At 41.6% G+C, this 14,551-nt stretch overlaps 1 protein-coding gene across 4 annotated transcripts in view; it reads right to left on the bottom strand.

The window, feature by feature from the left end:
- Positions 1-1,853: 1,853 nt before the first annotated feature.
- Positions 1,854-14,551, bottom strand: part of kifc3 (kinesin family member C3) — a 48,222-nt gene continuing 35,524 nt past the window's right edge. For 3 of the 4 annotated variants that reach the window (XM_084363248.1, XM_084363247.1, XM_084363249.1), the window contains exons 11-22: positions 14,337-14,467; positions 13,317-13,428; positions 12,749-12,930; positions 11,040-11,144; positions 10,751-10,881; positions 9,324-9,447; positions 8,261-8,390; positions 7,564-7,793; positions 7,201-7,347; positions 6,736-6,865; positions 5,559-5,605; positions 1,854-2,889 (exon numbers count right to left, since the gene is read on the bottom strand). In XM_084363248.1, coding sequence (XP_084219374.1) covers positions 2,881-2,889; positions 5,559-5,605; positions 6,736-6,865; positions 7,201-7,347; positions 7,564-7,793; positions 8,261-8,390; positions 9,324-9,447; positions 10,751-10,881; positions 11,040-11,144; positions 12,749-12,930; positions 13,317-13,428; positions 14,337-14,467 — 1,478 coding nt within the window. In that variant the 3' untranslated portion in view covers positions 1,854-2,880. The remainder of the gene's footprint in view (positions 2,890-5,558; positions 5,606-6,735; positions 6,866-7,200; positions 7,348-7,563; positions 7,794-8,260; positions 8,391-9,323; positions 9,448-10,750; positions 10,882-11,039; positions 11,145-12,748; positions 12,931-13,316; positions 13,429-14,336; positions 14,468-14,551) is intronic. The other variant, XM_084363250.1, reaches the window with a different exon arrangement.

Here is a 14,551-nt window from a genome sequence, read left to right as displayed (position 1 = left end):
GTTCCCAAGCCAAGTCCCTACGGACTGAGCTATTGCCACCCCTAATACTCAAAATGACCACAATGGGCTGCAGTGCTCCATTACCTCATGTTCTCAATAGGACTGAAAATATTCATGTTTTCTTCCAGAGCAGTTTGAATTTCTTCGTTCACAATTTAATCTTTCTCCATTTCAGACACTTTGAAAAAAAAATCTCTTGAATTTTTTTTTCATGTTTTCTCAGACGGAAAGAAATCTAAGGAACTCTTATTTTTTAAACCGAGGAAAAATGTCTTTAGGGCATTTTTTTGTTGCGTACACAAATGTGAAAAAAATGTTCCTAGAAGGAGAGTAATTATCCTTTTCTGACCACAAGAGGCAGCAGTGCTCCACTACATTTTTTTTCTTATGCCAAAATTTTATTTCTCTGTTTCATGCTTGGAAAAAAAAAATGAGGAAAAAAAATAAAAAAATAAGGAACTAAGAAAATTTTCCTGGCAAAACTTTTTTTTCCACCAGTTCTCAAGTCATAAACTCAGGAGAGAAAACGGTACTTTAGTACTTTATTGTGATCTCCAGAGGCTTTTTAATTAAACTAAAAACTGGATTATCACAACAACAAAAAATCTGGTAAATATTGAACAGTTCATCAACCAGGTACGAGTCTGCCAGGGGAAGGGAGAGGCAGAGGCTGGTGCAGGAGGAGATGCGAGCTTCAGTTGAGGAAGAGCGAACCAGCAGAGCAGTGGCCATGAAGCAGCAAGGTGCTTGGATGAAGTGGGAACAGGCGGTGGAGCGGCGCATCACCTGGAAGGACATCTGGCAGTGGAACCCCCAGAGGATTAAGTTCTTAGTCCAAGGGGTCTACGATGTCCTCCCAAGCCCATCTAACCTGTGCACCTGGGGCAAGATAGAAACACTTGGTGGAGAGGAGGAATGTCGGCGGAACGGTTGGAGGACCAAATGCATGCCAGTGGAGGTGGGCAGTCGGGGATTTGCCAGCCACTCCCTGAACAAGGTGTACGGCATACTAGGCATAACAGGGGCAAACCGGAAGAGAGCCATGAACAACAACGCTGAGGCTGCAGAGAAAGCATCCAGGTGGCTCTGGCTGAGGAGGGGAGAGCGGTGGGGGCAGTAGAATGCTACTTGGACACAGGCCGGGGTCTAATCAGCCTTGGTCGGGTCGCCTGGTAGAGGGTGTCTGTTGTGAGACCCGAAACACCCAGTGACTCCAGGAAGCAACACTGATGATGTGTCCAAGTCAGTGCATCAGAGGATGTTTTGAAAACTGAAACTGAACAGTTGACAATCATTTGAGAACATGAGGTAGTGGAGCACTGCAGCCTCTTCTGGTCAAAATGAGTATTACACAAACAAAACTACCAAAACCTTTTTCCCTACTTGGTGTTACACACAAACAAATCTCCTGAATTTTTCTCTGAAAATTTCTCCTGAAAATAAAAAAAACAAAAACATTTCCCTTCATGAGAACTCTGCCTGGGGGAAATACATGGAAATGCATGGAAAAACTTCAGGAGAACATTTTTGAATTTAAAAAAAAAAAAAACTTGTTCCTGATATTTTTTTTCATGCGTTTTCATGGATGGGGGGAAAAAATGAAGGAAGAGAGATTATCCTGCAAAACTTTTTTCCACTAGTTCTCAAGTTGTAAACGGTTGAGATTTAGAAAATAGATAACCAGAAAAAACTTTTCTTCACTTGTCCCTCAGGGCTTCCGTAGAGTAGCTACAGGCTGGAGGTGTCAGCAGGATTAATGCCCTCTGAGGTGTCGTCCTTTAATTCCTGCTAACGGACACCTTGTCAGGCACTTAAACATTTCAGCAAGTCAACATGGAGGCCAGAGTCACACGTTAGTTTCAAGTGTTTATTAAAAAGGAATACAAAAAAAACAAACTGTAGAAATCTACAGCGGAGACAAAGCAAGCAGACAGGTTGATCATCAGGTCAACGACACACAGCAGCTCATTCCTGTTACTACAACTACAACTAACTACTTGCTCCACCTGCGTCAGCACCGGGTCAACAGCTACAGGTGTGTTCTGTGTGAGGTCAGAGGTCACCTGTGGTTTCCTACATTTGTTTTCTACAGAGGTGACGAGACGACAGCAGGAGCACACCGACGAGAAACGGTCGAGAAACTGAAGATCTGAGCGAGTTTTTGTTCAACGAGCTGAAGAAGCGTCTTCATAAATCCACAGGAAGAGAAGAAAAACAACAATCATGTACACAGGAGAGGATTCCTCGTATTGCTCACGTCTTATTGGACAGCTCGGGATCAGTGGAATACCCTGATTGGACAAAAGAGGACTGTGAGGACACAAAGACAGCCTCCATTAGAGAACTACAGGTGAGGATTCAACACGCGACTACGTGTGAGTAATTTTCATCTCGGAATATTAAGATTAACCTCAGAAAATGTTCACGTGGCCTCCAGCAAAAAGAAAAAAAGAATAAAATCAAAATTAAATCAAAATGAAACAAAAACAAGATTAAAGCATGTCAAACATAAATATATAATAACCATATTATGCATATATTATAATCAACCACATCTGGAATTGTGGGCTAGAAAATAATCTAGAAGTTTAAAGTGCAACTTTACAAAGAAACAGAAGAAATACTGTGATTGGAGTCGATACTGTTTGTCACAAATGATCAGAGGTTTCAGTTCTAATGTCCATCATCACTCCAAACATTTGGCTGTGTCCTCTGCCGACACACGACAGAGATTAAAGTCCGTTTCAGTTTGAGATTAGCTCGGTAAAGTTCCCATCAGTCTCTGCTCCTTCAGCGGTGGAGGAGGTGGAGGAGGTGGAGAGGCCTCAGGGTGCTGGCAGACACCCCACGCTCGTCTCCGGGTCTCTCAGGCCGTCAGCTTCAGTCGTCCTGCAGAGAAAACCAGAGCGTCAGACGGCAGTCATGTGACCCGGCTCACTGTCAGACCATGTCCACACTGCTGCCAACAAACAGTTTGTATCCACACCAGCAGACTGTAATAAACTCCTCCTGTAGCGCCACCATCAGGTCAAATCTGTCATCTGTCTGATAAACTAACTCCAGCCTCAGCTGCACTCGCTTAGTGCTAATTAGCAACATTTAACATGCTAACACGCTCGGGTTAAACACGGAATTCAATATTTTTTATTGTTTATGTATTTTTCATAAATTCTTTTGAAAAATCTGAAGTATGGAAGTAAATAACGGACATATTGAAATCTTTCTAACTGAATATTAAACATTTGAAAGAGGAGAATTCAGAGTGAAACATCAAGTTGTAATAATTATTTATTCAGTTGCTTAATGATTAAAATGTTTACGTCGATATTTGTTCCACGTGTCGTCCTCGGAGACACTGACAGTGACGAATGACCCGACAGGAGCAGCAGACGAGCTCGCTGTGTTTGATCCATCAGAACGTGGCTCAGAAAGAATGGAAGGAAAAACTATCTATAAAAAACTCTCAGGTCCCTTCAGGGACTCCGTAGTTTGAATTGAGGATAATCTAAGTAATAGTGCCAAATAAATTTAGGGGAAAAATATCAGGAGAATTTTAATGTCATGTGTGAAACTGGGTGAAAAGATTTTTGACAGGACACATTTTTTATTCAAAAGCTAATTTTTCTAAATGTTTTTGTAAAACTAACTTTGACCTCAGTTTCACACATGAAGAAAAAATGTTTTTTATCCTGAAATTTTTCCACGTTTTCAAAGATTATATATTTTTGGGAACTTTGAAATATTATCCTGGAGGAGGAAGTGAAGAACGATTTCCGGTGAACTGGTGGAAAAAACAACAACTGTCAGGATAATTTTATAAAGTTCCCACATAGAAAAAACTATTCAGGAGACTTGATTTGTTGTATGAATCTACAAGAAGTTTTTTTTCCATTTGTGAAACTGAGTGAAAAAAAAAGTTTAGGCAGGAAAATATATTTTTGTAATTCTCATTTTGACCACAAGAGGCTGGTCAAAATGAGTATTAATAAAAAACAAAACAAACACTTCACAGATGAAAAAAAATTAATTTAGAAAGATCATTCTGGCAAAAGAAATTCTCACCAAGTCTCAAGTCATAAACAAGAGAACAATTCAGATCGACAGAACATTTTTTATTTCTTCATTGCCCGTCAGCGTCTGTAAAGTGAGGACAGGTTTTTTTCTGCTGACGCGTTTTCTATCTGATCTGAATTGTTTTCTCTCAGTTGTACTTGTGAAAAAAGGTTTTGTCAAGAAAATCTTTGTAAGTTCCCCAAAATCTTTCATCTGTGAAAAAAATGTTTCAAGAACTTTTTTCCCCACAGGTGTGAAACAGATCTAATGTTTTCAAAGAGGATTTTTTTTTTCTTTTAATGTGAAAAAAAAAAGTTTTGGCAGGAGAATTTTTTTGTAACCTTAAGAAAAATAAATGAGCCTTTCACAAATTAAACAAAAGTTATCTTGAGAAAAAAAACAAACTGTTTCACACGATATATATATATATATATATATACATATACACACACACATATACATATATTCAAATTTTCACACATGGAAAAAAAACTTTCTGTGTAACTTTTTGTTATTCTGACGTCACTGAAGCGTCGGGACGGGGACGGGGACGAAATCAAAACACACCTCGTCAGTTGCTATGACTGTTGCTATGGTGACCTGCGGCTAGAAACTGATTTAGAGTTAAACTGTTGGAGTCATGTGACACGAGTCAAACACACAGCAGCCGTGTTTTCACATTCGTCAGTGTGGACATGGAGGTAACAATTCCCACAATCCTCGGCTCAACAGCAGGACACCAGGCGGGGAGGGGGAGGGGGAGGGGAAGGGGGAGGGGCATGATCATCCAGACGCCAACACACTCACAACACCCTGAAGTCACAAAGAAGAGATTCATGATTAAAAAAACTACAGCTGTTTTAAATCAGTGTCATCTGTGTGTCCAGGACAGAGTTAGCCTAGCTTAGCATAAAGACTGCAAGCAGAGGGAAACTGCTAGCCTAGCTCTATCAGGTGAAACAAGTATCTGTATTCCAGAGTCTGATTCACACGTCGTGTTTACTGAGCAGGTGCAGAGTCACAGACGTGGAGACTTTGTGGTTTTAACTCACAACATGTCAGTCAGACCTGGACCTTTTCTGTTTCAAAGGAGCTAAGCTAGCAGTCTTCATGCTAAGCTAAGCTAACAGACCCTGGACCGATCAAAGATGAAACACGTGGCCGCTCCTGAAATGTCGGACTGTCCCTTTAACTGAAACGTGAACTTTCTTTGTGACTTGAACTCGTTTCTTCACAGAAGTCGAGCTCTGATAAGAAACAAGACTTCAGCACTCGAACAGGCGACACAAACAGCACGACCCGCTGTGGGCCCAGCGGGCTCAGCGGGCTCAGCGGGCCCAGCGGGCCCTGCTCACGGCCCTGCAGGCGCACACAGAGAAGCTGGTGGAGCTCTGTGGGGGTTAGAGGTGGGGAGTGTTAGACAGATGGAGGGAGGGGGAGGCACCATGCCATGCTGAGCGCTTCCATGCCAAGCTATCCACCAATCAGCATACACCCCCACCTACCTGCCCACCGTCCACCACCAATGGGCTGGCTCTGTCTACCTGTCTGTCTGTGAACCAACCAATCAGACCACAGAATGAGGACACAGAAGAAGAAGAGGGACAGACTGACAGCGGCTGATGATCCTCCTTCATCATCACGGTCAGCAGCTCTTCATTTTAATTTAATTCACCTGCTTTAATCTCAGTTTCTGCTCTCCTACATTTCCCATAATGCCTTCAGTCAGCCTCCAGCATGTCAAAGCTTTAAATACTTTAAGAAGTTCACAGATAATCAATTAGAGTCAATTTGAATGATTAGTTGTGTTGCATTAATAAAGTTACTGGTAACATCTCAGTAAAAACATTCAGAGCAGATTAATTGATTAACTTCATAAACTAATCTCAAATTAAGCTGCTGTCAGTAAAACTATAAACTTGCTGCAGGCGTTGATTAATAAGTGTCAAAGCAGAACGTGTGACACAGCGATGATGTGAACCAGAAGAGGAGGCGACTGTTTAAATGAACATCAGACTGAATCTATGATGACGAACAGTAAACATGGAGGACGAGTCGAGTTTGGATCAGAAACAAATGAAAAGACGCAGAACTGACTGAAACAAACAAATATCTCTGCAGCTGAGGTCAACAAACACATTACTGACTCTGTGTGTGTGTGTGTGTGTGTGTGTGTGTGTGTGTGTGTGAGGATTATATAAATGTTTACTTCAACCTCATTTATGATAAATATATTACAGTTAATAAAAGTAGAGTTAATATAACTGCGTCTGGGTTTTATGCCTCTGTTCCTGAGCGGTGGTGTTGAATAAATGATGATGTCACAGTGAAGTTGACCTTTGACCTTTTGGAAATAAAATGTTTTACTTCATCATTTTTACATTTAGACATTTGTGTAAAATGTTTTGTAATTTTTGTACAAATTCTTGAGTTATGGCCAAAAACATAATGTGTGAGGTCACAGTGACGTCTGACCACCAAAATCCAATCAGTTCATCTTTGAGTCCAGGAGGACGTCTCCTCAGTGTTCCTGAGATCTCAACGTTCACAAGAACAGGACGGACAACCAGAAAACAAAATGTCCTCCGACCACGACGCCAGCGCAGAGGCATAAAGGTTTGTATTTATACTGCAGTTATATTGATACCTGTACATGTATTTATACTGCAGGTGTGTTTTTACCTGTGGACAGTTGGGACTGGGACCTCCTGCGGGAGCTGCTGGGGGTTCTGGAGGCGGAGGAGAGGGTGGAGCCGGCGCTGCTGGCCCGAGAGATGGGGAGGGGGACGGGGGTCACCGGGGGGGAGTCCAGCTGAGGAGGTCAGAGGGCCACATGTTGACATCTAAATTAATTCTGGTTATACTTTAATGACTTACACACACATTACTTGTCATTGCTTATTATTATTGTAGAAAATATTACAAATAATCTTTTTGTATTTTAATTGACATAATAAATAAATTCAATGTGTATAATTAAAACACATTTTAAACATCAGTGCCAAAAAAAGATTTATGAGTTTCACCAAAAACCTGTCAGTGAGTCAGCTGACAGATATAAATAAAAACAACAGACACAAAACAGGAAGTATGTGATGGACGCTATGTGTGTGTGTGTGTGTGTGTGTGCGTGTATGTGTGTGTTACCTCGACGCTGTCGTGGGTCGGCGAGGATGAGGTGGACGAGTTCTCGTGTCTCCTGGAGGACGAGGAGCTCAGCTCGACGCTGCGAACACGCTGAGCGAACTTCAGCGAACACACCGACTCGCTCATGTTACTGGGCAGAGGAGACACCTGAAGACAAGACAGAGGGGACAAATTAAAGGCAGGAAGTGTCTCACTCCAACACCAACAGCATGATTTTATCTTCCTGTCTCCTGTTTCACTACAACACCAGATGGATTTCCTTTCAGGAGGTTAGAAAATCAGCCTGAAAGCTTGAATGATGAAAACACTCATCATAAAGAGCCATCACAGATGTGAACCAATCAGAGACAGCCGTCTGTTTACCTGCACCATCATGAGTGTCTTGCTGTCTCCGCTCAGAGAGTCCTGCAGCAGGTAGGTGAGGCGCGAGTTTCTGAACGGGACGTGGGAGTGTTTGCTCCGCAGCGCGTTGATGACATCACCGAGCGCCGACAGTGATTTGTTGATGCACTGAGCTTCTCTGAGGCGACTGCCCTCCGCCCCCGACTTAGCGATCCTCTCCGAGCCCGCCAGGTCCACCAGGTTCAGCTTACCTGCAGCCAAAACAGATGGAGACACGGTCGACATGCTCAACACACCTGAATATACTGATATCACACCTTCTGGACAGGAAGCAGCGTCGAGATATTTAATCATAAACAATAAAATCCAGCAGAGTTTTAATCTACACTTTTATGCAGATGATACGATCTTATATGTTAAAAGCTCCTCTTCAACTCACAAGCTGCTCTGTGATGCTGCTGTCAGCTAAAGGCTAACATTAGCACGCTGACATACTGATGTTTAGCAGGTATGTTTACCATGTTCACTGTCTTAGTTTAGCATGTTAGCATGCTAACATTGGCTAATCATCAGTAAACAGCTGAGTCCAGCTGAGGCTGATGTGATGTTATCAGTTCTGCAGGTATTTGGTCATAAATTTAAGTATTGGACACATAAATTAATAAAATAATTAACAAGGTGTGTGTGTGTGTGTGTGTGTGTGTGTGTGTGTGTGTACCCTGTGTGCGGTTCCCAGTAGCAGAGTTGAATCCGGACACGGTGATGATGAGCAGAGCGTGTGAACGAGAGCTGTGTTCGTTCAGGTTGGTGCAGGCCGTCGCTCTGTTCATGTGACCCAACTCGAACACCTGAGGACAGGTCCACACACACACACACACACACACACACACACACACACACACACACACACTTTATACAAAGGTATTTCCTCACTCTTCTATTAGATTTTTTTTTTATATTGCTCTATATTACTCATTTTATACTTATATGTTGCTCCTTTTTCTATAATGTTGTTTAACATTTAAACTGATTTTTAATTGTTTAATCGTTGTTTGTGCTTCGTTGTCTCTCATGTTATTTGGTGCTGTAAAACACTTTGTAACTGTATTTTGGAAAAAAAAAAAATTGTTTTCTTTCCACGTTACATTTATCTTCTGCAACTCACCACTGTTTTCATTGTTAGTTCATCTGATTAATTAATTTGATTAATCAACTAATCATTTGTCTACAAAATGTAAATAGTATAAGAATTTCCAACTTTTTTAATCTTCAAACGTCTTGTTTTTGACCAAAACTCAGAGATTCAACTTAATACCAGTAATAAAATGTTGGGATACTGAGGTTCTTCTCATTTTGTGTGTTTCAGACACAAAGTGAGTTTATATTTACAAAAATAATCAAATCAAACAGTTTAAACATTAAATGTCTTTTTGCTGTATTCAATTGAATTTATGTCAAAAAGAATTTCCAAACCACATTTTGGTTTTATTTCGTCTCATTTGCGTTTCAACTTTTTGGGTCAACAGAAAATAACAAATATCCACATTTGAGAAGCTGGAACCATTTCATTGAAATATGATATAAACAAATAATTTATTATAAATATAGGTAGAGGTTTACTTTTGGTAAGTTTTTATTTCTTCTCAAAAAAGTTTTCAACATCTGAAATCTATCTGCCAAACTTGTTTTAAAGTTGATGTTACAGAATAAGACCAGAGAGCAGCAGCAGCTGCCTGCAGGCATTTTACTCTGAAAGGACCAGTGCAGCAGGAAGTCCTCACCTTGTTTATGTCCTCAGGACTCTGGACGTTGAACTCCGTCAGTCCAGGGACGTAAAGCTGTCCGCTGCCGTCAGGGTTCATCTTGATGTCCAGCTTGTCGGTGGGATTCTCCCCCAGCAGGTTCCTGATCAACAACAGAGACGTTTACAGCCTGCAGGCCACACACACACACACACACACACACACACACACACACACACACACACACACACTAAACTCCTCCCCCAAACAGTGACTGTCCAATCACAACCAAGGATATTTACACACACACACATTATTTATGGTCTTCATGTGAAACTTTGAGATTTTGAATCAGCTTTAAATAACGTTAGCGAACGTTAGCTCAACATGTTTCCAGCGACAGATTAAAATCCATCTTCTGTTTTAAAACTTGTTTCTGTTTTAAACTGAGCTTCTGATAATCTGAGCGTTTAATCTGACTCAAGTTCTCAGAGTTCTGCTTCTTTCTGCCAAAACCGTCCAGATGTTGAGCCCTCCGGGCCTCAAACAGATGTGCTGTTACACAACAGCTGGACAGATAAACAGATGACTTTTAATATGATCCACTTTTATATAACTGCTCTCAAACTGCAGGAGATCAGAAGCAGTTTGTAGTTTCTGACCGACATCATCAGGCTGCAGCGTTCATCGCACGCCAGACAACAAGAAGACAGAATAAATATTCATCACAAGAAGAGAAAAACTGTGAAACTGCGTTCGTCCTGATAAAAAGTCCCAGAGTTTGTACGGTGGCCTTTCAGGGACATTTCAGGTTCAGCTCTACTCTGTTTTTAGGCTCAGTTTTAAGTTTAATGGAAACGCTGTCAGACAAACTTTCTTATGTTTTAGACGTTAACAGTCGCCACAGATGTATCATCACACTACATTACCCACAATGCACCTCTCCCCGTTACATTAGTAGCAGTGGAGATGAGGAGCAGCTACAGACGTCTGTTCAGCTCCACTACAACACATTTATTCTGGCAGGAGATGCAGCAGGATCCAGAACACCTGGACTGTTTTCTGTTGTTAAAATCATCCTCCTCCATCGTATTTGGGTAATTTCATGCCAACTCACCCAGAACTCAGAACTTTTCCCAGTCCAGGTCGTGACTTTTCTTTAAAAGATTAACATAAAAAATTCTATAACATTCATGGGAAGTAGTTTCAACGGTTTTTATCTTTGTGTGATACCTTCAACAAAACTGTGTCTTCGCTGAAGCTCCACACACACAAAATCTCACAACGTCAAACTTTTCTACATTAATGTCGACACATTTCCCTCAAACTCAGCCGGAGTCTGTGCTTTTGTAAACTTTGAGATCTTCACTACATTTTAAGTAAAGTTTTGTGGGTTTGTTCTGACAGATTTATTATAACAATGTGACGTATCCGACTGACTGAGATCAGCTCGGCTCGTTTCTCACCGCAGCGTCTCGTTGTAGATCTCCACCATGCTGACGGTGATGTTGTAGTCCCAGTCTGGAGCTTTCTCCGTCACCTCGGAGAACAGCAGGCGGAGCGCTCGCTGGTTGATGCCGGGGTCGTCCACCACGCCCTACACACACACACACACACACACACACACACACACACACACACACACACACACACACACACACACACACACACACACACACACACACACACACACGTGTAATAAAGGACTGTTTGGTGGACAGCAGACAGTGAACACAACACCAGAACATAACTCACCTCCATGGTGTAAGTCTTTCCGGAGCCGGTCTGTCCGTAGGCGAAGATGCAGACGTTAAAGCCGTCGATACAGGAAGTGACCAGAGACTGGACCTCCTGGAACACCTGATGGACCAATCAGAGAGAAGGGAGTCAGAACGTATCACTGTCAGAATCTATATATATAAAAACATATATAAATAAACTAAGTCTCATTATCATTAAACAATTCATATTGAAACAACAGTAAAAATAGATTTTTTAGTGATGTGATATCGCTGGATGATAAAATCTCTTTTATCTTGTTTTTATAATATTTTTCACGTCAGCTTTTTTTACGCTTCTTGACTCGAGCACTTTCTCTATATTATCTCGTACTTTGTTTATTGTTGAGTAATATACTAACGTACGCTCCTTGTATATGAAAAACTTCTTGACTTCTGTGCTGTGATTGGCTAGTGCTCGTTGCCTGATGCTAGCTGTTAGCGTTAGCGTCCCTCGAGATGTGCCGTCAGTGTAGATGAGGGTAGTTGTGTTATTAACACATGACTTCACTAAGGAGATTTATTATTTATTAGTGGTGGACTTGATTAAAAAAATTAATCTAATGAATTAGAGGCTTTGTAATTAATTAATCTCAATTAATCGCATATCAATATTTGACACGAGAAGCAACATTTTAAAATTTGAATGGATTTTGCTCTATGACTGAATCAATGAACAGACACATAAATGAGCTTAAACAACAAAATCGTGTCTATTTTCATCACTGAGTGTTAACATAAAGTGCAATAGGAATAAAGAATATTCGATTGCATTGTTCACAAGGCACAAATTTAAATTCAAGTTAGCTTTATTCAAGCTTTTTCAGGACTTTTTGTAAACTTTCTGTCTTAAACACTGTTGTTTTTGTTTATTAAAATAAAATACAACACATTCCAGAAAAGTGAATCAGACGACGCCATCTGTAGCTTCTAGCCCCTGATCTTCTACCACGAGAGTGACCGACAGTCCACTGCAATCCACTTTGCCAGTGCGTTTGTTAATTAGTCAGTCGTGGACTGACTCATTTTGGCTCTGAACCCTGTCATCTTCTCATCTCGTCATCTCGTCAGTGTGGATCGGGACACTGCCTGCTCGAACTAGGAGCGTTGTCTGTGCTGGCTGCAGCATGTTTGGCACTGAGGTGGTAGCGGAGGCTGGAAGTGCTCCGGTGACAGGCAAATTCTTTCTTGCACAATTTGCACACAGCTGTGCTTTTATCCAGGTTTCCACCGGCAGTTTTTTAAAAACTAAAGTTTCCGCCCACCGCACCCAGCAACGACTTCTCATCGGTTTCCATTTCTCGTGTTGTGTCCTGTGCATCAGTATTACGGGTTTGCCGGGAACTCGTGCACCGAGCAACGTTCCGCGCTGTTCGGAGTGCAAAAATAAATTGCGATTAAATGCATAATTTTTTTGTCGCGTTATTTTTTCTGTAATTAATTAATCGTAATTAACGCGATAAAGTCCCAGCCCTATTATTTATATATTTTTTACTTCAAATGAATAAAAACAAAAGATTTCCAGGTTTCAGTCACAGTTTGGTTTAGTATCCACACGTTAGGAAGGTTTTCTAGCAGCCACAGGGACGACTCGAGGCAACGAGCACTAGCCAATCACAGCACAGCAGGGGCCGTGTTTGTGTTGTCGTGTCAACACTTCCTGTCGTGCTGTGAGGAGCCACCCACCTCTTCCTGTGTGGCCTGAGGAGAGAAGACTTTGTCCAGTTCAAAGGTCATGATTTTGCCCTTGTTGGAGAGGTAGAGGATGGCGTCATCTTCCGAGTCGAAGCTCAGCATAGTTTTGGCGTCGGCGGAGTCCTGCTCCTCCTGACTGACCGGCCGGACGCGGCAGAAAACACGGATGTTACCTTGGAAACAGACAGCGGGAACATGAGTACGTCAAAAACCTTCTGCTGTTCTGTCCTGGAGGACGTGTCCTCTGAATGCACTCTGAGACTTTTGTTTTTCAACGGTTCAAACACGTTTCAGGCTGATTAAAGTGTTTCTCCATCATACTCATATTTCTGGTGTTGTGGAGAAACAGCTTGTTTTCTTTCATGGAGGAGAACAAACATTTTATTTTATGGGTCTGAAACATCCTGAGAAGCTTTCTGGAGAGAATGAAGATCATCTGATACTAATCACACCTCAGTGTTTCCTGTCCTGCAAACTTCATCCAAACTTTAATGTGAAGTGAACACGTTCAAACAGAAACACAGATCAGCTGATGTGTGAATGTGAACAGACGTCAGACCTTTGAGTCGCACCAGCTCGTTGTGACATTTCTTCCTCAGGTTCATCTCTCTCTTGTATTTACGCAGCAGCTCCTGATTGGCGCTGCTCACCTCGCTGATCACCTGACAGATCTGACACACACACACACACACACACACACACACACACACACACACACACACACACACACACATTATTAATTAATTAAACATGAACAAACATCTCACATGTAAAATTCTTCACATACATTAAACATTTTTTCACTTTCACTACTCTTGTATATTTTTGAAGCTCGGTCGTCGAGTTACTTGAAGCATTTTTGTTAAATTTAAATTGCATCTATGTGTCAGGACGTTGTTTTGCACCTCGCACAGGTTACGCACACAGATCCATCTCGTGTATGCAGCATTAATATTCTATTTTATCTCATTAATTGATATATAGATAGATATTTTTACTTTATTCTATTTAATTTTTCTCCGACCTCGCGCTGCTACTTTTTGTTATTATTTGCACACTTAATTTCTCCTACAGGGATCAATAAATCTACATCTGATCTGATCCATGTTCGTTGTTTATTCTCATTATTCTTAAGAAATCTGTCCAGCAGATCCTGTAGACGCTTCAATTAACTTCACTTTAATGCACCTCCATCAAATCCTCACATCGAATCTCAAGTGTTAAATAATTTAATATTATTGATATGACAACAACAGGAGGTGACAAACAAAATAACTTCTTTGTCCTTTTTTATTGAAACGCTTTCATGTGTTCTTCCTGTAAAATTCAAAGTCACGTGAGCTTCGACCGATCACATGACGTCATCCACCGTCAATCATCTTTATCTTTAAGTAGTGAGCGAGTGTCGGAGCGGCGCCGCTAGTGACCTCACTGATGATAATGCTAATAATAATAATAATAATAATGATCCGGATCACACTTTATGAAGACAGTGTTTTGCGGCTGCTCTCCCTGAGGCCTCGCTGAGTTTCCTGACGAACAGCTTCACGTGTTACTAAAGTAACCCGAGCTCACTGACCTCCTGTTTGGCCTCTGTGATCGCTTTGTCCAGCATGAAGGGGAAGTCCTGCACCTGCCTCTTCAGACAGTTGTAGTCGCAGGTGAGCGTCCTGAGGGCCGGCTGCAGGCTCAGCAGGTTCATACGCACTCCTGAAACACAACAACACACACACACACTGTGAACACACCGAGTCCAGACACACACCATCACACACCACACAAACAGGAAACAGC

This window comes from Pagrus pagrus (genome assembly GCF_965226575.1).
Source record: "Pagrus pagrus genome assembly, chromosome: 1".
Classification (NCBI taxonomy): domain Eukaryota; kingdom Metazoa; phylum Chordata; class Actinopteri; order Spariformes; family Sparidae; genus Pagrus; species Pagrus pagrus.
This window is presented reverse-complemented; position numbering and strand designations above follow the sequence as displayed.